Below are 27,528 nucleotides of genomic sequence, written 5' to 3' on the forward strand. Positions count from 1 at the left end.
TATCTTTAATTATAATATGTGTTTAAATAAACCCTTAGTATTTTATATTTCTTTCAATTACCTATTTGTTAGGTTAGAAGGAAAGAAATACGATGCGAAACGTGAGTTATACGATAGTAATAATATTTGAAAGTTATGGCTTTGTATGTGCTTATTCGCATCCAGGATTATTCTTACCTCTTCAGGTACGTCTGGCTGTTCATAGAGACGTGTTTCTACGCTTATTAATTAAGTTAGTGAAGGTTAGGTGTTAAGGAAAACGAATGAAATCAGAATAAACGGGGTAGAAATTAGAGCTTTGAGTATTATATTATGTGAAATTAATCTCATATTTTGACATAAGAGTGTGATATTGTATAAAAGAGACTGTAGTGACAAAAAATTTCAGAAAATATTGGTGTGGTTTAGTTATGTAGAGAGGAGTAATAATAATAATGTTGACACACTTTTTACACAAATTATCTTGCCCCAAATTAAGTATATATAGCCTGTGTTATGGGTTGCAAGACAACGTCCAACGATATATTTAATACAATATACTTACTTAAACGTACATAAATACATTTACACATCCATGACTCGGAAACAAACATCCGAATGAAAGTAGGTTGACTGTACAGATGTACAGCCCTGAGTCCCTGAAAATTCGAGCACCTCTGTCAAGAGTGCCCTGAAAAGATAGCATGTAGGTAGGAAAGATTTGATGTTTGTAGAAAAAGCCAGGAAAGTATAAGTAATATGAGGACCGTGGATAATGGAAGTCCGTAATATTTGCATTCCCCTCTGGGGGGGACACTGGTTGGTAGTGTTTGTATTTTTATACTGAAATTCCGTTGCTAGTAGTTCATATGCAATTTATACACAGATTTTTATTGATTTGCTACAGTATCCGATCTTACTTTAGAGTTATCTAAAGTCTCTCTTCAACTGAAATAGCTTTTCTCCGTGTTGTATCATGGTAATGTATATCAGGACCAACTATCCGTGGTAAAATATCGAAAGTATTTTTCGTCATTCTAAAATACCAAAAAAACATTTTTTGGTGTTCTCGAAAGGCTTTATATATAACATAGAAAAATCCTTTCATCGGTCTTAACACTGTCATAGGATGAATCCTGTATTGGTTACACCTTTTCATACGCCTTTTCCGACGTAATAAAAGGTAAATCAAGGCTTTTGTTCTATTATCCATACGTGCGTCTTGGCTGAGAACTGAGTACAAACTGAAAAACAAAATAAAATCGCGGGGAATTTAAACCGCAGTGCGTGCTAGGTGAGATTCAGTACTCGGATTTTAATCCGCAAGAAAAATCCGCGTGGATTTATATTCGCAATGCGTGCTATGTGCCTCAGTTTACCTATTTTAATGGTGTTTGAATTTAACGGGGGGGATATTTTTTAGAGCTTGCAATACCTTGCTGAGATCGTTTGTCTCTGGCCCCAGGCGGGGTAATTTTTTATGAAAATATTCATTCCTTTTCGAACGAGTCCAACATGGCAGGAGATCAAGCTCAGTTTTATAACTTATTAATCACATTTCTATCAACAGATAATGATGTTCGAACGCAAGCAGAAGTAAGTACATTATGCTGTTAATAATTTATGCATATAAATTATACAAGAGATATTGTATTTTTAGTTATTAGGTAAATAAAAAATTTAGAGGCCTCGTGTCAAAACGTGGTTATAGAGGTTCTCCGGCAAAAATTAATGCGATTAATTTTAGATTTTAAGATGCTTTATATTTTACACGGGTATTATAATATTATCTTATTAAAAAAAACTTTGCTGATGGGCGGAGCAACTGAATTTGATATAAGCATACGTGCTAATTGAGGTAATGATTTCATGTTGATTCGTGATGTTATACTATGCGATTTATGTCCTTTCATTTCACAAGTTCATGCAATTGTTTTGTTAAACGGAGAGTTTTATTTTTAATAGGAAACCTACAATAATATACCGACCGAAACTAAAGTGGTACACCTAGTAGGAGCATTACAGAATGTTGATCTTGGGGAAGAAGGCCGTATTACCGCTGCAGTTCTGCTACGAAGACTTTTCAGTGCTGAGTTTTTTGAATTCTTTCCAAAACTACCTTTGGAGCAACAGGCCATGCTCAGAAATCAACTACTTCTCACTCTACAAATGGACCTCAGCCAACCTCTAAGACGAAAGGTGAAATTAAAATGGATTAATATTATTTTAATATTGCTGACTAATCTAATAATGCACACATGTTATGATCATTTTAATAAACTTAAAATGTATCACCTATTAAGTGTGCAATATAAATTTGATGATTTCGCTAACACCAACCTGATTATAGGATGGAGTTTGATAGTAATCCTTCATACACTATAATTAATCAAATGGAATTTATATTACACAACCAGTAATTAATTACTAACTTATGTTCATAGACAGACTATTGAGCTAATGGTATTTTCTTATCGTGATGCTTAAGTTGTTTCCATTACTGTGACATCACACAATCACACCTGTTTTCCAGAATAATTACTTTCATACATGATTTACTACATACAGCTAGCATTAATCATGGAGAGAGGAGACCATCATTCCTCTTAACATTCAGTTATGCTTTAATACTGGGAGTTTATACACATGTTCAAAGCCCAATTAACTTGGTTACACTCTTTTTAATGTCACCTTCACATCTCCCCAACTAAAAACAAACCTCTAACAGACTATTTCGCTCGTTCCATTGTCTCAATAACATACTGATATTCTTTAATATACAATAGAATTATCCTACTATCACAACTTCCTTTATGACAGCTAACAATTTTATGCAACAGGAAACCTATCTTAAGTTCATGAAAATGTATCCATATAGTGTGACAATGGCTTAAGACACCAGCTATTTTTAAAGATTTTTTTGGATGACAATATAACACAATAGAATGAAGCAAGCATTTAATCAATCTCAAGGGAATCAAAATTGAAAGTACAGTATAGTACTATGAAATTTGACAATACCATCTTATTCTACAAAATTAATATAGTAAAATATCTGAATAGTTTACATTTGTAATTAAATTGTAAAGAACCCTCTAACTACAAATTATAATATTAACACTACATAATATTATGTAATATTAATAAAAAAATTCAAGTTTATAATTTTTTTTTAAAAGGTAAAAACAAACAATAGGGTTCCTGCCTCCTTGCTTTTTTTATTGTTAAAGAACTTGAAATTTTTGTAAACAAGTTTATCTAACTCATGATATGTTGTGTTGTCAGCAAGTAATTTTGTGACTTGACTTATTATTTATCAGATATGTGATGCAGTAGCAGAATTGGCACGAAGTCATATTAATGAAGATGGAGTAACACAGTGGCCTGAATTTCTAAGGTTTATTTTCACTTGTGTGTCTGCAGAAGATCCCAATGTTAAAGAGGCTGGCCTACGATTGTTTACGTAAGTTTTTTAATACGATTCATGTGATTATTTTTAAGGTGACTTGTACGTAACAGATATTGGCACAAGCAAAGAATATTTAAGTACAAGTACGGAAGTGTCACTTGGCAAAATCAATTAAAGAAATATGGACTCTTGTGGTCATACAATAAAGTGTATTTCACATCGCACAGCGCTACTAACCTACATTTTTATTCACCTAGAAGTTGCCTGTCTTTCTATCGTATGACTCTTACCTGATGACATTAGGGTTGACTTCTTTACATAAAACTACCTTGCCTAGTTAGAAGGTCATCTTATAAAAATAGCTCATGTTTTTCTATGATATGAATTGGTATGTAATCGTAATTTCTAATCAATATACTTTTGTTGTGAAACCTACCTTAGTTGCAGATTGTAATGTATGTGTTTTAAGACCATGACCTATTCAACCTACTTAGTATACATGGTAAAACTTCATGGGTATACTATACTTTGAACCAGACATTCTTTTGGTTCTCTAATGACTATGTGAAGTCAAAACTGGATTTGCATTATATATGAATACAATTTTTTAAGTGCTAAGTTTTTGCAAAAACTATGCATCCCGTAACCCTTATCAGCTGTTTTTCTGAACTCTCTTTGACCTAAAACATAAATAACGTAGATGTGACATAATATCAGATAATAGTAAAATGAAGTTATTTTGTATGTGCACTTACTTGAGCTGACATTGAAAATCATTCCAAATTTGCATTTACTGTAGTTATGTATTACTCAATACACCAAGTTATGTTAGTATTTTCTTTGATTTATGTGAGTGTTACACATTTAAATAAAACACTTAAAGGATTAAAACACATGTAATTGTAACTGTATTTTTACATTTTGTACTTATTTAAAATATGTTATGCATTTATTCATCCTGTCTGTGTTAATATTCTTTGAATCACAATATTTACTGCTCTGTGATTGGACAATGTGAGAAAGACATTATCCAATCACAATTATGCAATTATTTGTATTTAATACTGTTTGCATTCACAAAAGAAACCGCTAATTATGGCACCTTACACACTGCAGCATTAATTATTAACATAGTGAAATGTAAGTGGAACAAATACACCGCTGATGAAGGGTTACCTTCAAGAATTCAGGTGTGAAACTGTGTAATGTTATGTAATTTCTTATTTTGTTTATTTAATTCGCAATAACAGTAAGTTATTGTTAACACAAGCCATGTGCTCTTGTCTCATGTGCAACAAATGCCCTTGTGTGGTTTCATGTAGTGTGCACACTCCTTAATCATAAATACAATTTCAATGAATATTTACCTATTTACCAATAAATAATTTTATACTTTAGTTAGAGTACCAATATGGCATTGTTACACATTTTGCAAACAACCTCAGCTGTACTATCGGGTCATTGCTAAAATAAGAGTACATCCCTGCTGGTGCTTATTATCGAGTCAATGTACACTCAGGTACATTGACTCTATTTTTGACTATATTTTTGTAATAGGTCAGTTCCGGGTGTATTCGGTGACCAAGAAAATGAAAATCTTGATGTAATAAAGAATATGCTAATGTCAGCGCTTCATGCTGTGGACTCGGATGTATTGCAGATGCAAGCTGTGAAGGCTGTCGGGGCTTTTATATTATTACATGAGAAGGAACCTGCTATACAAAAATACTTCAGTGACATTTTACCAGCTTTTATGCAGGTTTGTATTTAGTTTTCAACAGCTGAGAGATAATTTTGATCCTGACAACATTTGATTATTGTATTATCTAATATATAAAATTCTCGTGTCATGGTGTTAAACTTTGAACTCCTCTGAAACGGCTTGACCGATTCTCATGAAATTTTGAGTACATATTGGGTAGGTCTGAGAATCAGACATCTATTTTTCATCCCTCTAAATGTTAAGGGTGGTCCACACGAATTTTTTTTTTTATTATTTTGACATTCTTTTTAAGTTTGTTTGATTATGAGTCAGCATTAAAAAATACATACAACTTCAAATTTTCACCTATCTACGATCAACAGCTACTTTTGTATCGCGATTTTAATATCGGCAGTACAAAGTTTGCTGGGTCAGCTAGTATGTATATATGTATATTAAACAAGTGCATTTCATATTGGTGCCAGTGAGTTGAAAATAAATTTGGGGAATTGGAAACTTGATGACTATGCAGTTATCGCGCGAGTTGAATGCAGTCAGGGCCTGAGGTAAGAGTGGAGTCATCTCCCCCCTCCCCCGCTGTCCGCACGCCTTAGTGCTGTGACGTAGTTGTCGCTTATGGTGTTTTACCGTTAATACTAAAGTTGCGATCCCGAGTTATCTTTTTGATTTTAATAAAGACTGATTGGAGTCCAATATGTTCCGTTAAGAACAAAAAAAATGTTCTTATTCATCGGCAAGCACTAGAAATGGCGAAAAACATTTAAAACATGTGTGTTGAAGGTCAGAACAATAATTTGAGCTTTGATTATTAGCTTATAATGGTAAACGACGATACGACGTGGGTACCTTCAAAAAAAGCGCGTACACCTTCCTTAAAGGCCGGCAACGCTCCTGTGATTCCTCTGGTGTTGCGGGAGATTGTGGGCGGCGGTGATCACTTAACAACAGGTACGTTCGTTTGTCCTCCTATTCCATAAAAAAAAACTTGAATCATTGTTTAAATTTTATCGACACATGATGAATGGTCGTCGGTTATAATTAGATCTCATTCATGAGCTCTGCATTCAACTCGCGCGTTTGTTTTCACATAATGTTCTATAATATGTTTTATGAAGATCATTAATCATTATAATTTAGCAGTAAATAATAATAGTAAATTTAGTTAAATGTACCAAGTTTTTCTGCAGGTTGTAGCTAAATCAATTGAGAAAGAAGAAGACGACAGTGCATTGAAAGTTCTCATTGAAATAGCTGAAGCCACTCCCAAATTCCTGAGGCCACAAGTTGAGGTCATATTCCAAGTGTGCGTAAAGGTTTGTATTCTTATTGCATATAAAATTGTTCATAATCTATATATATATAAATGAATTGCTGTTCGTTAGTCTCGCTAAAACTAGAGGACGGCTGGACCGATTTGGCTAATTTTGGTCTTGAATTATTTGTGGAAGTCCAGAGAAGGTGTAAAAGGCGAATAAATAGAAAAATGCTGCTAAATTAAATAAAAACAACAAATTTGTTTTTCCTTTGATGTGTCCATACATAATTTCTATGAGAGAATTTATTGACGCACGGTTTGACAGTTCTGCTGTGAAACAATTTCATTACGACAGCAAGGGTGCATATTTTACAAAGTAATTTTTGATGTTATGATATATTATTGACAAATTCATATAAAAACATTATTTTATTTATTATATACAGAACGTCTGTCGGGTCAGCTAGTAAACTATATTTTGAGAACACCATAAAACAATTAAGGGATCGTAAATATTGAGTCAGTTACTCAGTTGTACTGTAAAACAAAACTAGGAAACTAGGGTGTGGGGCGCATGGTCAAGCTTACCTCGCGATTATTGAATAAATTGGGAAATAAGAGCTTTTTTTAATGAAAATATGGGTCGAGCAGGACGTTCAGCTGATGGTAATTGATACGCCCTGACCATTACAATGCAGTGCCGCTCAGGATTCTTGAAAATCCCCAAAGATTCTGAGCGGGCACTACAGCTGCGCTCGTCACCTTGAGACATAAAATGTTAAGTCTCATTTGCAAAGTAATTTCACTAGCTGCGGCGCCCTTCAGACCGAAACACAGTAATGCTTACACATTACTGCTCTACGGCAGAAATAGGCGCCGTTGTGGTACCCATAATCTAGCCTGCATCCTGTGCAAAGGAGCCTCCCACTGGTAAAGTGCACTAAATTGGAATTTGTGGAAAGTTTGTATTTTTTCAAATGATCCTTATTTTACTTTTATTATTTTGTATTTTCAAATAAAAAGGAAATTTTGTGGTACGTTTAAGACTGACTAATATCAATAGGATATGTAATATATACGATTTAAAAAAATTCTTAATTTGATTTTTTTTATATATTTATTAAACACAAATAATTGATAAGAACATTATTATTGAATTAAAAAAATAAATATTCTTTTCGGGCAATACTATATTTCGCCTCTTCAAACGTGTTTTTTGTACATTAAACAGATTAGTGTTAATTCAAAATCAATTTTTTAGGTACATTAGCCTTCAAGACATCACATACGCAGGTCATTATTAGGATATTTTAAATATTTACACCCAATTAACTAATAGATTACGATAAATAGAAGACACTACCTAAATATACTTGGTGTCTTCATATGGAGTATTTAAATTCAACTGTAAGGATCAAAACTACATTAAATATAAAAAAATCTTTACGCGCGATTGAAGTAAAACTTAATTATAATTAACTTTAGGAATAATTTACATATATATACTTATCTGATAGCTCACAGACAAAATATGCTATTTTCGTTTGCCCTTGTTTGTCCCACCTATTCTAGGACATCTAGTACATTATAATAAATGTTCTTAAAAAGTTGAAAGATAAAAATATTTAATTTATACCATTAAATATATGCTTACATTAATTAAAGCCGTGTAATGGGCTCTATGGGCTCGGACCTTTTGCCTGGACGGACGAAGAAAAATTAACGAATGTCGCAAACGTCAGACTGAGAACTTTTATTTATTACAAAGTAATCAAATAAATGAACAAATATACTTGGAGATTTTCAGAAAATATTACTGATCAATTTGAAACAGTTTTTTAAACCATTAAAAGAAGTAATAAAGTTACTTCCGTCAGAAAAATATTCTGAGTTACCCCCAAGTCACGCCTAAAGAAGTTTTTATTCAAAAATATGTTGATCAAATAGGTTGTTGGAGATAATAAGATAGAAGACAATTGGCGTCAATTAGCACTGGAAGCGCTAGTGACCCTATGCGAGACAGCTCCGGCCATGGTGCGTAAGACTGTACCTAATGCTATAAGAGCTTTGACCCCCATGGTGCTGGAGATGATGAGCGAGCTGGAAGACGAACCGGACTGGTCCCAGCAGGATGAAGTTGCTGATGACGACAACAAAGAGTATGTTTCTTAGATGTATTTTACTTTATAACTTAAAATTTATGTTTTACCTAGTAAAAAGAGACATAAAAGACATTTGACGATCCCTATAGCCTAGTGGTTAGTGACCCTGCCTACTGAGCTAGAGGTCCCGGGTTCGAATCCCGGTAGGTGCAAACGTTTATATGATGAATATGAATGTCTGTTTCCGAGTCATGGATGTTTATATGTATTTATATATCTTTAAGTAAGTATATTGTATTAAATATATGTACCCATAGTACAGGCTATGCCTAGTTTGGGGCGAGATAATTTGTTCAATGATTGTTTTTTTCTTCTCAATATTCGTTCCTTAAGAATTTTCGTAAAATTTGGTTGATCTGGCATTATTTAATTATAATAGTGCCATACAAAATTTTACTAGAGTAACATCAAGAAATTAGCAATCATTGTTTATTGCAATGGCTGTCAGTCCCTTGATGACAAATTTAATGTTTTAAATGTATCAAGACAGTATAAAGACTGTATCTATATAACATGAACAATGATATTCACAATTTACCCAATAGTAGTAATTCGGTAGTTTATACTTTCAGTTACTGATAGATACTTATTATATCCTATTTTGGATATAAATATTTTATTTTAAATAGGTCATACTCATATAAAAAAATAGAAAAGCATTCGTAATTTACTACTTGCCTACCTGTCTATATTTTACTCTCGAAGTAAAATATTACAAATAAATGCTATACAAATATAGATGCAAAATTTCGATAATTTTTTATTTTTTTTAAAGGGAAAAGACGCCGTTACACATAATCTAACACCAGTTGGAGGCACCTTTGCACAGGATGCGCGATGGTGCCTCCCACTGGTTTTGATGTCAGGTTTGTTAAAAAACGATGTAAGTATGGAATTATAAGTCCTTGCTTACTTTCAGGAACTATGTGGCAGCTGAGTCAGCATTAGACCGTATGTGTTGTGGCCTCGGAGGCAAGATAATGCTAGGTTTGATAGTGGGAGAGGTCCCTGAAATGTTGAATTCGAATGACTGGAGGAAGCGCCACGCTGCGCTGATGGCTGTCTCATCAGCTGGCGAGGGCTGCCACAAACAAATGGAGCAGATGCTGGATCAGATAGTGACCGGCGTGCTCAATTATTTAGTTGATCAGGTAAGTTGGGAGCCCATGCTGTGTTTTACAATACTATATATAGTAAGGCCAACGAGACAAGATAAAGATTGTAAACAAAGTTTCAGGGCTTCAAAACATTTTTATTTGAATATTATGTTTCATACAAATTTTGGATTTCGTATTCTAATCACTGTTGTCTGTATTAGAATGTTGATTCCTTGAAATAGTCCGAATATGTCGTATTTTTATTATATAATGTAACTATCTACACTCAGTAGATTATAAGCAGGTGCTATAAAGGAATGCAGCGTGCAGAGACCCTTTTCCAGCGAGAAGTACTCTTTCATTTAAGTGTCTCTATTTGTTCAGCTAAAAGAACATGTGCTCTTTTAAGTCATTTTGGGACAAGGAGCTCATGAGCAAGCTTGTTCAGCTGGACTTCCAAACGAGTTCTATATTTCTCTCGAGTTGCCGCGATTTCTTGGTTGACCCGAGGAATCTTTGCATACTGGTTGGTGGACTTCATCATTGGTTATGAACCATGAAATATGCTGTATTTATCATAATATAACTCGGTAATAGTCTGTTTGTTTACAATCTTTATTTCGTCTAGTTGGACTTAGTATAGTTCTAGTCGACAATGTTATCCTACAACAAAAGCAAATCATGACCTATTTTCATTTCTATTTAAGCACTCAACTTTTGAATAGGCTTTAAAGAATAGCTTCCATCTTCTGATGACCTACATTGAGTTCTGTTCTTAATGTGAGCTTTAGTAGTTAAGGATGCATATATATTTTGCAGGTGCTACATTTTAAAACATAGATTATTTTCTGCTTGCAAATTTATTTGTTTCACCTTAATAAACACAATATCTCTTACAATATTAAATCTTACGTGTTTTTTTTGTTGGGACACAATGACGTCATCAATTTCTTCATAAAATTTTATAATTCAAGCACCATCTTTACGCTGTTGCTTCTATTGCTGACAGAGACAGAGGCATTTAGAGTCACACTTTAAGGCGACACTAAATGCCAGCGACCTTGAGCGATATGAGTCCACGGCTGCTGGCCCGCCATCTATGTAACAAAGCCAATATTTTCAAAATTCTTGCGTGGAAAACATTCTATATGCTTACAATCCTCGTTTTTTACTACTAATCTGAATAAATGAACCCACGCAAAAAAGTACAAGCTATAAGAATAACTTTTCTGAGAGAAGTACCAAAAAAATGCTTCACGCCATGCCAAAAAACTTGTTTAACTTCAAAGAAATGTGGTAGTTCAAAAAGGCTCGGCAGTGTTAACTATAACCAACAGCAAGCATTAGCAACCTACAAATAAGACTTAGGATATGTGTAACAGGATTAAGTAGTGTTCATAGCTCGAAATACTATACTTTCACCACAAAACTTGTCTAAAAACACCATGTTTGCGTGTTTTCTGCTTACTCTTCGCCTTAATCATATAATTTATTTCACCACTTGATGTGAAGTATTCACATGGGTCACCTAGTTCATAAAAATATATTGCTAAAAATGATGATAATGCACTTTCAAATAACTTGAATATTGCAAATTGAGTTAATGTTAACCAAATACCGTCACAAAAAATGAGCTTAATATTGTTGGTATTTCTCCTCGTAAGTTGAAATAACAAGAATTATCCATTATTTAGCTTTTAGAAGTATATTTTTTGATAAGGTTGTGTGTACACTCTATTGTCTGTTTTTGTTGTATTTTACAAATGTTTGACTTTTAATTTTTTTTATGATTATGGACAAGATTTAACATCAATTTATATTATTAATATATTGTTGATAATGTTATGTATGTACACACACAAGTGAATTTGCTAGCTGTCATAACTATAATGTTAACAACAAGAACTGACATACAATGCCTACTACTCGGCTATGTCACGTAAGGTCTGTTGTGGAGTGTTGTATATGCTTTAACAAGATCCCAAAAATTTTTCAAAACAAATTCAAAAGAACATAAATGACTATCTTAATGATACCACAAAATGGGAATGGAGCGACCACCCTCAGACTTTTAAATACTTAATATAAGTTTTATTCTACAATCATAAGTTGTATCCATATTTTTTATGAAAAAAAAGCGCGCTGAGTTTCTTACGCCCGTTATTCTCAAGTCCAATATTCCGAATGGGTGGTAGTTTTGACTTCCAATAAAGTGATATCTTAATAGCCTTTTTTTATGAACACAAGTGACAAGACGAGTAGGACGATCAGCTGATGGTAATTTAACGCCCTGCCCATTACAATGCAGTGCCGCTCAGGATTCTTGAAATACCCCAAAAATTCTGAATGGCACTACAACTGCGCTTGTCACCTTGAGACATAAGATGTTAACTCTCATTTGCCAAGTAATTTCACAAGTTACGGCGCCGTTCAGACCGAAACACAGTAATGCTTACACATTACAGCTTCACGGAAGAAATAGGCGCCGTTGTGGTTCCCATAATCTAGCCGACATCCTGTGCAAAGGAGCCTCCCACTGGTAATTAAGTCTAATAATAGGTAAGCCTATTTTAAATAAAAATATTTGAATGTATGTCCTGCAGCATCCCCGTGTGCGTTACGCCGCATGTAACGCAGTTGGCCAAATGTCGACAGATTTTGCACCAGTGTTCCAGAAGAAATTCCATCAGAAAGTAGTATCCGGTTTGCTGATGGTTCTTGACGACAATGATAATCCTCGTGTGCAGGTAAAATATATTTCGTAAATTGTAGTATTATTCTGTTTATCCATCCACCATCTCTAGTCAGTTTTTTATTGCTTCATTCTTATGTGTGTTAATAATAAACGCGAACTACCTTTGCCACTACAGAACTACATGACAGGGAGAAGCTATTTTAAACTTGGAGTAACTTTATGTTATGCTTATTAATAAGACATTAGATTTTAATCAAGTAATTGAAATGTTCTTTGCAAAATATATTAATTTCTTTACCAGATCAAATTGGTTTCTTTTAAAGAATTCAAACTTGAAAAATTACTATGTAATAGAATATTTTACATATTAATCTGTGTGTAAGAAGTTGTGTGAAGTTGCCTGCCACAAAACTCTGCACCCAGTTGACATCCCAATGTTCGTTTGTGATTAGTCTTCGATAGGCTCATCACTTCCATACCATTGGTAGATTAAATGTGACGATTGCTCCCTTTCTATCTATTGTAGACAGTCAGGGATCTCAGTTCACAAACAAAATAATATTTTAATGTTGCCAATTGAGACAAAGAAACATACCCAAACATTACCTTCACACCTTACTTAGTCACTTTGATTTATCTATTTAAAATGTCATGGCAACTAAAATATTACAATAATTGCTTACCAAAGTATGATGTTAGCTCTTATGTATTTAATCCATCTTCTTAATATATATAAATTACGTGATCGTTGTTTGTCCGCGATGGACTCTTAAACTAATGAACGGATTTAAATGGTGATTACTTCATGGAGTGCAGTTTGGTCCAACTTGAGAGATAGGATACTTTTTATTTCGATTTGGGACCCATAATTATTTTTATTTTCAATATTTGTTTTGTATGGACATATTTTCTATGAGAGCATTTATTGACGCACGGTTTGACAGTTCTACTGTGAAACAATTTCATTCAGGGTCCATATTTTACGAAATAATTCTTGATGTTACAAAATATTATTGACAAATTTATTAAAAAACAGGTTTTATTTATTATGTCCAGAACAACGTCTGTCGGGTCAGCGAGTAGTTTATATATCTAATCTAACAGCACGATAACGTGCGATCAATTTTCATTGGCCAATGCGTGCTTTAGCTAGTTACGATATTCAAAATTAGAAGCTTTGTGGCTGACTGTATAAGACTTGTCAATCAAAATCGGTTACAGAAACAATAGACTCGCTTTCGTTTTCTATTTTGGTGTATCTTTGTTAGAGATGTTCATCTCTCCTGCACGATTAGTTTGTCTAATAAATATATATATATATATTGTCTATGATTTAACCATTTAGAAATAGACATTTGATTAGTTTCTAAATTTCTTAAAATGACTTTTTATTGTAATAAAGAAGAAGAAGAAGAGATTCAAGATGAATCATTAATGATGATTAAAACAATATATTGTAATATATATAAAAGTAAAACTTATTGTTATTATACTTGTTCAGGTGTTCAATATAAAAAAACTGATGGTTGGGGTGGAAAGTAGAGGGCGTAGACATAGTAGTCAATAGTACACCTACCAGTATCACAAAATTGGACATATAATTAAGTATGAAATGGAATACAAACCAAAAGATTTTGCGGCGTGACATCTTGGAGTAGTAAAATACAATTTTTGTTTTCTCTCTTTTAATTTCTATTTCACAAATGAATACTTTAAATTATATGCATGACTATTGCCTATTGTAAAGTTTGACATATTAAATTATCATCAAGTAAAAAACAAGTTTTAAATAATAACATAATTCTTAGATTTCCAAATAACCCCTGTAGTGCATTTTGTTACGGCGAACGAAAATAGGATCTTATGATAATATCATTGCGACACTTTTAAATAGGTGTGTTTATTTTATTTATTATTTATTTATACTATTAATCATTTACAGAAAGAATCTTAAAAGCTAACATAGTCCCGCAAAACTGTTTGGACAGTTTGTCTGCTGGATCAAGTCTCTTGTAATACCTTAATGCTTATTAGAACATCGATTTTATACAAGTGTAATTAACAAATATTGATAAAAAATATAATAAAAAAAATCTAATTTTAATTTTAAGGCAGTGTTGACAATAAATATTTCTTAAGTTTAGTTTTAAATTTTCTTTTACTGGTTTCTAGTCGGATGTCCTCAGGCAAGCTATTTAATAGATAAGGTAGCCGTTTTTTCAAAGTCCTATCTCCGTAGTAGTTATTGATTCTAGGAACCTCGAACTTACCAGCGGACATCAACCGAGTATCGTGGTTGTGCATAATTGGGTTATGTTCTTGATTGCCATGATTGATAATGGCTAATAAGCATTTTACATTTGCATAGTCATTTAATAACACTTAAGATTATAAGAATAATACATGATAGGCCTGACACTGTTAATGACTTCATAATTTTTCTATTTTTCCTTATTACTGTTGTAGGCTCATGCAGCGGCTGCTTTAGTAAACTTCAGTGAAGACTGTCCGAAGCCAATTCTCTCACAATATCTCGGCCCCCTGATGCAGAAGTTGGAGCACTTATTGACAACAAAACTTGAGGAGGTAATTGTGACATTATTCAGTTCATATCATATTATGACTATACCTCGGATATGTTATCCATATTGTTGATTTTGCGCGGCGGAAAAATAATAGTTTTATAAAATGTAATAGCTGGCAAAGTCGCCTCCATCTTTAATGAAATTTTACTTCAAAATAAAATAAGAGCTCTATAATAGGTTGAATGCTCTTTATTGATAGTTTCTTTCCTTGAAACTGTCAATAAAGACTTCCTTTATGAACGCAACTAATGTTAATGATGGCCAATTATTTTTGTAGGTGGTAGCCAGAGGCAACAAACTAGTACTGGAGCAGGTTGTGACAACAATAGCATCAATTGCTGACACCGTTGAGAAAGAGTTTGTAGGATACTACGACCGTGTGATGCCCTGCCTCAAATACATCATTACTATTGCTAATGCCAAAACTGAAGAGTATAAACTACTCCGCGGCAAAACTATTGAATGTGTCAGCCTTATAGGTGAGTACAATTAGTGCTATTCAATATTTGGTATTACACATATTTATCAGAGAATTGTTCTAAATGTTACAAAGTGAAGACGCAAACCACGTCTCCATCGGTTGAACACAAATCTTAGCGGAACAAACACTTTAAATAACACACTGTACAGTGTACGCGCGAAACACGTGTCCCATTGGTTGACGACAAATCTTAGCAGATTGATATAGATTTAGAGGCAATATAACGCCTAATTTCAGAAACTTTCAGGAGAATTTTGTAGAAAATGAGCTTAAAAGTTGATTTAGTTTTATGGTACTTATGCTTTTTTGTTTCTATTCTCCTACCTCAATAAATCTGACTAGTTTTATTTGTGTAATTGTTTAGGATTGGCTGTTGGTGAAGAAATATTTATGAAAGATGCCTCAGAAGTGATGGATCTTTTGTTGGAGACACATACAGATGGTGAACAGCTGCCACCTGATGACCCCCAGACATCTTATCTGATCTCAGCTTGGGCACGCATTTGCAAGGTTATGGGTAAGTTTAATACGAAAAAACACAATATTTAGAGTGGTAAGGTTATTTTGTTGCATTCAATTATTAACATTTAATAAACAACTCACAACAGACTCATAATCGCATATTAAAAAGGTCCAACTCGGCGTTCTATATATACATAATATGCATATATGACAATTATTGACTTGCTGGTGATCACTCGTAATTGGATCATCGAAAGAAAACTTCTCGAGTATTTGATCATCTTCGTTATATTCCACGGGCAGCGTTATGACATCCTATAGAGGTCCGTACCGTACGACAGCTGCGAGCACGACTGCTTCGAGTGTCGCCAGTGTGGCCGTATATGGCTCGGGGCAGGGGCACGAGTTTTCAATTAATATTTTTTTTTACAATAATTTCACATCACAATGTAATCAAATGATGATTTATGAACTAATTTTAACTAAAATTGTTCAACTAACTTATTCTAGTTTTTATAATGGGTGTGTTGTAGTATTTGCGCCGATATATACATTAATTTAAAAGGATAACGTTAAAACATTTGATTAATTAACTTGATTTTGATTATGGTGCGAAAGAGACGGACGCCAACACAAGGCAAGAATATTTTGGTTTATCAATTGAAATGCATTTATTTAGATGATTTAAAATATCCAGTTAGTTGCACAATTTTGTACACTCCATCGTTTTTAAGTTTTCATATGCTGTTATTTGGACAGTTTTTTACTGAACACTGGTCATTGTGTGGCGTTGTATTCAAAGCGCGGTCGAAACACGGACTAAATGAAAACTCTGACTAATAGACGCGTAGGCAGAGTTTTGCTCCAGACTATTTTTGAGCGTCATTGTGAGTCTAGTTTATTTATTGTACGAATGCATTCAATGGAGCATAATATAGAACAATTTTATTATTTATTCATATCATTATTACATTTTGAAGATGGCGATAATATTATTGAAAATTAAAAATATTTTCCTCAATTTTGCAGTGTTAAATTCAGCAACTATTGTGCTTTAGGTATTTATATCAATTAATAAGTCACTTTTATTTTCAGGCGCTTCATTTGCCAGATACTTGCCCATGGTTATGGGACCAGTGATGCGCACTGCTGCTATGAAGCCAGAGGTTGCTTTATTGGATAATGATGACCTGGAGGTGATCGAGGGAGATCTTGACTGGAACTTTGTTACAGTTGGAGAGCAGCAAAACTTTGCGATCAAAACAGCTGGTGAGGAACTTTATAATCCACTTATAAGTGTCTAAAGCCACTGTCCCACCACTGCGCATGTTGGGCACTAACACACGGCGCGTTTTAGCTGAGTGGATTCATTTGTTTGACAATGTAGGTCTACGTTTCCACTTTAGCACACACAATACAGGAATAGAAACCACGGCTATGTACATTTATATCATAGTTACTTGGCTAGCTCAAATATATTTCCTGTGTCGCTCAACGCCATGCACGGTGTACACGCCTTCACTGTGCTTCACTGTGTATCGCATGACTAACAGTGTTGAACTATGTAAGCGGCCTATTCCAGTATGCAACACATCACATTTTAAGGAAATTGTGTGGGCTACTAAATCATGATGTCATTTAAAGAGTGACAGTAGGACTGCCTTTTTTTTTCAGACTGTTAATATGAATCACATGACCAGTTTTGTGTTTTTTGCTCAATTTCGACATGATTGTGGTTTGGAACGTTTTTCTAGAATTACGTCCAATGATGGTGGGACAGCGGCTTAACTTCCACACGTTAGTAATGTCATACTTATAATTTTTCCAATGTTCGTTTGTTATCAAAATTTTTATATTGTTTGATTACTTCCATACCATTGGTAAACTAAAATTAATTTTATGTATTGATTAATATCTAGGATGCCCGCAAACAAATTCCTGTTTTAATAGATATATTGTTTTTTGTTTAATATTAATATATCAATTTTACAATTTTTTTTTTTTGTGGAAGATAAGTTCAAATGTGCATATGGGTCACCTCATGTTAAGTAACCATCACTCATTGTTGGCCTTTTAGAAAGGTGTAAGCGTTTTTTTAATCAATTATAATAATGTCAATTAGTGTGGCTGGCTGTTTAGGATTTCTCAATCAAAATCGTTTATATATTCGTCATTGTTACAATAGATTATCTTTTCTTTCTCTTTCTTTACAGCACACTTTGTCTCTAAACACTATGTACTGTATTTTGAAAGTATATGATTTAAATTTTGCTGTGAATCTTTACAAGCTACAGCTGTCATATAAGTTATTAAAATATTATTTAAGATAGGTTTAAACTAGTTGATGTATTTTGAAGAAATAATAAAATAAAACCAGGTGTTTACTATTTTTGTTGTAATTTTTTAATGTTAAATTAAATGAAATATTGCCAATAGGTCTTGAAGACAAAGCCTCTGCCTGTGACATGCTGGTATGCTATGCTCGTGAACTGAAAGAGTCTTTTGCTGAATATGCTGAAGAAGTTGTCAAGCTAATGGTCCCCATGTTGAAGTTCTACTTTCATGACAATGTTAGAATGGCAGCAGCTGAATCGCTGCCATATTTGCTGGAATGCGCCAAGATACGTGGACCACAGTACATTCAAGGAATGTGGGCATACATTTTGCCTGAATTGTTAAAATCTATTGATACTGAACCCGAGCAGGAAGTACAAGTGGAACAGCTAAACAGCCTTGCCAAGGTCTGTGTACATTTTTATTTTATTACTTTGCAATTGTCCATTATTTTTTTATATAAAAGGAGGACAAATGAGCCTACCGGTCACCTGGTGTTAAGTGCCACCGCCCTCATTCTCTTGCAACACCAGAGAAATCACAGGATCGTTGCCGGCCTTTAAGGAACCCAGAAAGGTACCCTAATGTATCATCCCGGAAACACAGCACAAGGAAGCTCATTCCCACAGCTTGGTCATGGAAAAATGCCATACATCCAGATCCTGGAGATGATTTCCTAATTTGTGGCGTGTCATGCAAAGGTGGAATTCGGCGGTAGGAATCAGGTTAAACAGCTCTTCAGAACACTCCCCGTGATAAATGTGTTAGAAGACACACAATACTAATTGCGTTCTGATGAAATAATATCTCGACATGCCACTCTGACACTATTGAGGTGTACCAAAATAATGTATTGTTCAACTGCCCATTTCAACCAGCCCATCTTGTTGTAATAACATTTATTGACATATGCATTCTTTAATTTTTATAATTATTTATAAATCCATTTTCTTTTATACAAAAAAATATACCTAAATTTAAATTTTTTTTTTTCTAAACTTGCAGTGTATAGAAGTATTGGGAGCCGGATGTTTAACAGAGGAATCAATGCAAGAAGTGCTTCGTATTCTTAACAAACTGTTAACCGAACATTTCGAACGCGCAACAGAACGTAGAAAGAAACGTGCCGATGAGGACTATGACGAAGTGAGTTTGTTGGCTGATATGTCAAATGTTGATTTAAAAGTATCTTGAGTATCTTGCCACTTCTTCTCATTAAAGCTCAAGATTTTACAAAGTGGTGGTAAATGTAAAAAGAAAAGAAAATTAGACATTCGTGTCAGAGAAGTTCTTTCAATTCCTAAAATTCGTAATTTTATGATAATAAAATATATCAATATTACAGGTTGTGGAGGAGCAACTTGCTGATGAAGATAATGATGATGTGTATGGCCTGTCCCGTGTAGCGGATGTCCTCCACTCACTGATGTCTGCTTACCGTGAGACATTCTTCCCCCACTTTGACTCTCTCCTGCCACATCTGGTGCAGCTGCTGGATGCAGGTCGACCATATGCTGACCGACAATGGGCAATTTGTATCTTTGATGACGTCATTGAATTTGGAGGTATGTAGCTAGATGAAAGATATATATATATATTTGCAAACATTATTAGTGTGAAGACTACTGTTGGCATAGCAATACAGCCGTAGTTCCAGTGGGAGGCTCCTTTGCACAGGATGCCAGCTAGATTATGGGTAGGTACCACAACGGCGTTGTTTTCTGCCGTGAAGCAGTAATGTGTAGCATTATTGTGTTTCGGTCTGAAAGCGCCAGAGCTAATAAAATTACAGGGCAAACAAGACTCAAGGAGACGAGCGCAATTGTGGTGCCGATCAGAATTTTTGGTATTTTCAAGAATCCTGAGCCGCACTACGTTGTAATGGGCAGTGCGTATCAATTACCATCAGCTGAACGTGCTGCTCTTCTCGTCCCTTATTCATATAAAAAAAAAGGTTCAGCGGAATGAAAGACATTTAATCCGGCCTATGTTTGTTGTCCAATTGGTTCAAGCAGTTTTCCTCAGTTTCGCGGCGCGTTAATTTGCTAGTTGCGGAAATGAAATTATTTTATTTGCATGAAACAGTGTACTTAAGATGTTAACATATTATTAATGATCCGGATATGTTTCGTCAATTGACATGCAAAATATTTTATCGAGTTGTCTACATAATGTAACGTTATTGATCCATTAAGAATATCTATCCTTTTTGTGAAATTCGCGATTTCGGAGTGAGCGAGCGTGCGTGACCGTGGAGGCATCGTTCGCTGATAAATAGCTTGCGAGCGGCCGACCCCGCAAATTAAAAATAAAGAGAGACAGCGTGATAGGAGAAGGAATATGATAGCGGTGTTAACAATTTGTAATACCAATACATATTGCAATAACTAAATTATTGTTGTTTTAAGTTGTTGCAGTGAACTTAATTATGTTTACATACTATCTTAACTGTTTCTTATATATTTACAGGACCGGCATGTGCCAAATATGAAGACATATTCCTTGAGCCAATGCTTAACAGCCTGTACGATCGCGAGCCTGAAGTACGTCAAGCGGCTGCATATGGCTGTGGAGTATTAGCACAGTTCGGAGGCGCACACTTTGCGGGAGCTTGTGCCAGAGCTGTGCCCCTTTTAGCTACACTAATCTCTGAACCAGACTCGAGATCCGTTGAGAACCTAAATGCTACCGAGAACGCTATTTCTGCAGTCACAAAGATAATCAAATACAATCATACACATATTAATCGGGATGAAATTATCAGGCATTGGTAAGTGTGTATTAATTGAATTTAATACTAAACTAAGTCTGGTTTTCTTAGTAACAATATTTTTTTATTTATTTAATTTTCCTAGTGTAATTAAAGGCCTGTACTATTGTACTATTCAAATTCAAATATTTTTATTCAAAATAGGATGTGACATCACTTATTAAAGTCAAAAAAACTACCACCCATTCCAAAACGAATGCCTTAGAGACCTGAGAAGAATGGGCGCAACAAATTCAGCGGGCTTTTTTTTTCATCAACAAAATATGTTTACAAAGTAAAATTGTACAATTATTAAACTTATTATTTAATAGCCTGAGGGTGGTCGCTCCATTCCCAATTTATGGTATCATTAAGAAAGTCATTTACACCACACAAACGTTTTTTGAATAGGGTAATTTTGTTTGAACATTTTCTGGGATCTTGTTGTTAAAGCATATACATTGCCACACAAAAGACTTACTAACTCGACTTAGCCGAGTAGTAAACATTATAAGCTTATGTCTGTTCCTGGTGTTAACATTATGGTTATGACATATTCTAGAAAATTCACTTATGTGCCTATGAACACTTACATTACATTATCAAGAATATATTGAGGAGCAACAGTTCAAGATGTTAATTTCTTTGAATTTTGCTCTCAATGATTTTAGGACCTAAGTGTATCTTATATAGGACCTATCTTGGAGCAGTTTAATTGAATGTGCTTGAATATAATGTTTTGTTTAATAAAATATAACTTTTAAGTGATAATTGGCTCGTGCAGAAAGGAACCAGGCTACAAAATCATAAGCAAATGACTGTTTGACACCCTAAACAAAACTTATCCTATATATCTAATTTAAAAAAGAACCAGTTTACTTTTCGTATTTGTAGCAAAGATATTGAACACATCCATAAAAAATATACGAAAAGTCACATAAAGAACAATAACTATCTAATAGACTTTGGACCTTGTAGTGTATACATATCTATTTAACAATCTTCAAATTTGATTAGCATTATAATAATTATTTTGTATCATTTATGAAATGCTGTATGTAGATTTAAGGTAATATTTATCTACTCTCCAAAACAAACTACGCGCCTATATAGCCTCAATGTCACTGTCGATGTCGTGACAATGATTATTAACACATATCCAATTCAGACTAGATGCCAAGGCACATTTATTTAAAGGGGCAATAAATAAATAATATTAAATAGATATGTATACACTATAACAGACCTCAAATATTCAGCTTAGTTTTTTTTTATGGAATAGTAGGACAAACGAGCGGACGGGTCACCTGGTGTTAAGTGATCACCGCCGTCCACATTCTCTTGCAATACCAGAGGAATCACAATAGCGTTGCCGGCCTTTAAGGAAGGTGTACGCGCTTTTTTTGAAGGTACCCATGTCGTATCGTCCCGGAAACACCGCACAAGGAAGCTCATTCCACAGCTTTGTAGTACGAGGGAGAAAGCTCCTTGAAAACCGCACTGTGGAGGACCGCTACACATCCAGTTTGCATGTGGAATGGTTCCGTTGTGCTAAGCGTGTGTGCGCGTGCAGGCTCACCTGGCTGCCCGTGGTGGAGGACACGGACGAGGCGCCGCACGTGTACTCGCTGCTGTGCGAGCTGGCCAGCGGCGGCCACGCGGCGCTCAGCTCGCCCGACGCGCCGCCGCGGGTGTTGGCCGTCATCGCAGAGGCCTGGCACCGCGACGCCGTGCCCCGCGACCACGCCGTGCACGGCCAGATGGTGGAGCTGGTGCGGCAGATACAGGTACACACCACCGCCGACACACAAACATCACATTTAAAGTTTAATTGAATTATATTGTATTCCATACATGTGGGTTAGGCTAATAAGTCATGGTGTCATTTAAAGAGTGACCATGGGGCTGCCATTTTTTGTCAGTCTGTTGATATGAATCACATGATCAGTTTTGTGGTCTTATCTCAATTTCGAGATGATTGTGGTTCGGAACAGTTTTCTGGAAAAATCCATATAGGGTGATTATCATTATTAAATGTTGAGTTGAGCAGGTTATCAACTGTAAAGTAGATCCTGTAGATAGAGCTACAATCTGAGAGTTGAACAAGCCATAGCAAAATTTACCATGTAGCACCAAACGGTTTGCACAGTTAGTAAGAGCACTTGGACAGAAACTGAGAGTTGTTAGATTCCCACATAGTTCATAGGAAGTCTACCAAGTGTGGTACATTAGTACTCTAATAAAGTTTGTTGTACATCAACAAAACATATGCAATTACAAACCTTACAGTGTTAGTATACTGAGTTTTTATTTGACATTGCTAGTGTTGGGGGTCATGAAATATAATGATTTTTATATTTCATGAGTGGCATATTCACACTTGCAGAGCTTAACTGCAATAATAATTTCATCTGATGATAAAGGCTTTCCAATTTCAACAAGATTTTTTTTAAATAGCATCAAAAAAGAAGATTCTCACTTAGTCGAAATCTTTTATTAAAAAAAAGGATAATATTTATTATGTTATCAACTTTATTAATTAATTTCGTCATATTATCCTTTTATAATTAACAATTGCAAAAAAACAGAAACACCAATAAATGCAACAAGGGTTCACAAATCACAAGTGATTAAAATCTTATGTCAAAGTCAAAAACTATGATAGAGAAGTTTGACATTTGAGTTTTGTGATGTTTCTATCAGCCACATCAAATCGATAACCATAATAAAGAAAATATCTTTATAAATGTTAGCTGATACTTTAGATAACTAAATACCAAAAAAACTGTTGGGGAGTAGTTTCCAGCAGAATAAAACATATGATTTAATATTTTTGTTTTATTTTCTTCCTTTTACATGTTTTCCCCTTATTTTCTATTTTTCACAAAACACCAATTTTTAATTATGTAGATCGAGCCTTTCTCTACATTATGTCAACTGTCATCTGTGACACTTAACTTTTTAATTCCATAGACTACACTTACTAATTTTCATTATCTATGTTTTGGAGACAAACATTGGTACCTCAACAAAAACTATTAGTATATCCTTCATATGGATAAGTTATATTATACATATTTCTGTATTTATTTATTTTTGTAATGACAAAATTGATTTATAGTAACTGTTCTCTTCCAAACTATTTAATAACTTTAAATAATATTTTTAAACTTTCTCCACTAGCTACGACTCTATCTCCTTTTACTCATAATAAATCGTACAAGTTCTCTACACAAGTACAAGTACAATAATCTCAGGTTGTAGCTTCATCTACAGGATCTACTTTACAGTTGATAACCTGCTCAACCCCAATATTTGCATATTAGGAAATTGTCTTGAGATGTCGCTCTTGTAAATCTAAACAATTTGTTATATTTTTAAAGTGATAACCCTCACTTCTAGGATTAATACACAAATAAAATTTGAAAACAAAATTTTATGAACGATGCGGGACTCGAACCCACGACCTCTCGCGTTCCGTGCCAGTGCTCATACCAACTGAGCTCACCGTTCAAGTGACATATCGTCATAAAATCTTGTATGCTTTGTTCAACTCTTAATTTGTATACTCCATTACCTATCTGTCAAGACACTTCTCAAGAACATGTTTAGGTATTTAAGTCACCTGTTAATCAATCACCTGATAATGAGTAACACCAGTGAAATAACCAAAGTACTAATTGGTTACTTGAACTTGAATATTTTTTTTGTGAGGCTAAACTGAGTTTGGTTTTTTGTAGGTGGCAGAAAGTTTTTGTTTATTTGAACGGGAATCATAAGTATTGGGACAAACAATGATTATTTTATAGCAATAGCAATGACAATATTGTATATTTAATTAAAAAGAGCGCAAAAAAAAATGCTGTGACAGTTCTTCCTCCGAGCGCCATTCGTTTCCGAAGCGGTAGTAGTGTCTAGTATATAAGAAATGACATCAAAAAGAATTAGAATCTAACGTTATTTAAGACAGACAAAGTGTACTGTATACTAATAACTCTTATTTTTATTCCATACAGCGAAACGGCGAACTTTTCAACTCGTGTTTGATGCAGTTGACCAGCGAACAGAAAGAAGCTTTGACAGTTGCATTAACTGCATAGAAGGCCACATGCATGTCCTGCAACGCTTGTATTTATTACTGCCCACATTCTATGCTACACACTGTTTAAAGCTTCATTATTGGGCCCCTTACTATATAAACACCGCCTAGAAATAATAACGAGATATATTTATGAAATAATCTTTGAAATATTGTCCTCACTCATTCCCCTTACAAAAATAATCCATTATCTGTGTTTGATATTATTTATATATTATGTGTTTGACGTTATTATCTTCGATCTCATAATCCATCTGTTGGCTTCAATTGCTGTGATACATTGTGTATTAATTTATAACAGCCATTATAAATGTTCGTTTCTTATAACCATTTGTCTATTTCGTAATATTTTTTCATTGTTATTTAAACTGTTTTTATGTATTGTATGGATAGTCCAGTTTTTGGAGAAAATAAATTTACTATTAACGATTGAAAGAATTTAAGTTCAAGATTTGTATATTGAATAGTTTTTATTCATTCAAAATGGTTTTTATGTTTAAAAAATTGGACTTTCACATTCCATTTTGATGGGATTGTAACTGTTTCTCGCACCTAGGTAGGTACGAGTTCTGTTTATAGGAATTATAACAAACATGTATACATTTCTGTTTAACTAAAATAAAAGTTATTGTCATTTATTTGTGTTTTAATATCTGATTTTTGTATTACCGGTCATTACCAAAGTTTTCGAAATGCTAATTTATATTTGCCTTCAAAAGTACTTAGAAGTCGATATATTTTATGAAAAACGGAACATAAGTAACTAAAGGGTACAGAGAATAACCTTCTTAAGGCGAGGTTTTCCCAACACTAGGCAAAAATCACTCGAACGTATTTTCCATACGTTCGAAGCGGGCATGGCTGAGACACTAGCCGAGCGATGCGGGTCAACGACCCCACCCCGGAAGAACCGCGTAATATTTTATAAAAATGGTTGCGCAAGAATATGAAATGCTGTGATATTTTTATGCATTTTGAAGTGAAATTTCTTTAGGCGCATGAGGGTAATTTTTTTACAAATGAAACGGAAAAGAACGTCACGGAAATTTGAGACGATTTTGTGCAAGGGAGAGAGCGATTGAGTAACCGATTGACCAAGAGTATTTCTTACTCGGGCTTCCCTAATAGCCTTGTATCGCCCAGGTTTAGCGCGCAGCCGCTAGTAAGTAGAACATCTGCCCTACTAGCCTTGTGCAGGTTTTTTTTTAATCCAAGATCGCCGCCATTTTGTGCGGCGGCCATTTTGGTTTTCAAAAATAATCCCAAATTCGATTTATGCACCCTCGAGAACCTCTGATACAATACCCATAATGTTGTTATCATAATTTTGCGCGGCGGCCATCTTGGATTTAAAAAATGATCACAAAATCGTTATCTGCACCCTCGAGAACCTCGGATACGATACCCATAATGTAATCATAATTTTGCGCGGCGGCCATCTTGGATTTCAAAATTGATCCCAAAATATTGTCTGCACCCTCGAGAACCTCGGACACGATATCCATGTTGCTGAAATCATAATTTTGCGCTTCGGCCATCTTGGATTTCTAACTTCCCTAAAGTACATACGTATGTACATACAAATATCCCGCGTGGCATAATATTCAAAATAATATAACGTTAATTTATTTTAGTACTTTCCGACTTCCATTTACCTATATATTTCAACAAATACGCTATCTCATCATCATTATTTTTTGACTATGATTCCCGCTTTGTACTTGTTTGCTAAAATCTTACGTAATGTGAGCCCGAGAGACACGAACACAGTACCTTCCTTGACCGCGGTCACGGGCGTACTGCTGGTATGAGCGAGCATGCAACCAAGGCGTCGCATTTGATTTATTACGAAAAAAATTAATATAAAATAATTCACAAAGCGTATTGATAAAACCCACGATGAATATTTATAAATACTAATAAACTATCGAATAAAATAAGTTTTGTGTTTATAGCTATCATAGTTTTATGATAATATAAACAATTCAAATAAAAAAGACTATTTTTCAAAAAATAAATCTATCGAGATTTTTTTTTCGTAATCGTGTTTTCGAAACTGCGATAATTTAGATAAAGAAATTCATTTCTTTGATCGTCATTGAAAATGCAACTTTTAGTGGGAATTGTAGGCGCTTAAAATTAAATGGTAAGTTATTACTCAGCGGCACAATTAAACGCCCACCCTTTTAAAGTGGCAAATTTGGATGTTATCGCAGTTGTAAGTTATTGGGCATAAATAAGTCAAGTGTGAAAGAAATGTAGTAACGAAAAAATTACAAACTACCCACTTAACTTTGTTTTTTCTAACGCATAAGTTGTGAATAGGATAAATATCGAACTTCGTCTCATTATCGTTATCGTTGCCATACTGCTTACATTGCTTCAGTGGCATAAAAGTAAACATTTTGAGTTTGTTTTGGTTTCGTAACTTAAAGCTAGTGTTTGGACATCACAAACATGCCATTTGATGCTAATTCAGTGGCGAGAGCCGTCGCTCT

General features: G+C 34.4%; 1 protein-coding gene across 1 annotated transcript; it reads left to right on the forward strand.

Annotated features, from left to right (window-relative positions):
- Nucleotides 1–1,407: 1,407 nt before the first annotated feature.
- Nucleotides 1,408–25,668, forward strand: LOC126966052 (importin-5). Its single transcript, XM_050809919.1, has 18 exons — nt 1,408–1,575; nt 1,945–2,178; nt 3,300–3,442; nt 4,946–5,147; nt 6,299–6,424; nt 8,314–8,525; nt 9,448–9,679; nt 12,229–12,372; nt 14,787–14,906; nt 15,183–15,384; nt 15,751–15,903; nt 16,944–17,117; nt 18,285–18,589; nt 19,188–19,328; nt 19,528–19,747; nt 20,652–20,952; nt 22,505–22,718; nt 24,948–25,668. The coding sequence occupies exons 1-18, from the start codon at nt 1,495–1,497 to the stop codon at nt 25,029–25,031; spliced, it is 3,288 nt and encodes a 1,095-aa protein (XP_050665876.1). The 5' UTR covers nt 1,408–1,494; the 3' UTR covers nt 25,032–25,668.
- Nucleotides 25,669–27,528: the final 1,860 nt, after the last annotated feature.

The sequence above is a fragment of the Leptidea sinapis genome, chromosome 9, assembly GCF_905404315.1.
Source record: "Leptidea sinapis chromosome 9, ilLepSina1.1, whole genome shotgun sequence".
Lineage (NCBI taxonomy): Eukaryota > Metazoa > Arthropoda > Insecta > Lepidoptera > Pieridae > Leptidea > Leptidea sinapis.

Bases quoted from the DNA above. Each gene is read 5' to 3' on its own strand.
- LOC126966052 (XM_050809919.1), top strand. From the start codon at position 1,495: ATGGCAGGAGATCAAGCTCAGTTTTATAACTTATTAATCACATTTCTA. The intron at 9,680-12,228 runs GTAAGTTGGGAG...TATGTCCTGCAG, and splicing joins TCAATTATTTAGTTGATCAG to CATCCCCGTGTGCGTTACGC. The intron at 19,748-20,651 runs GTATGTAGCTAG...ATATATTTACAG, and splicing joins TGACGTCATTGAATTTGGAG to GACCGGCATGTGCCAAATAT.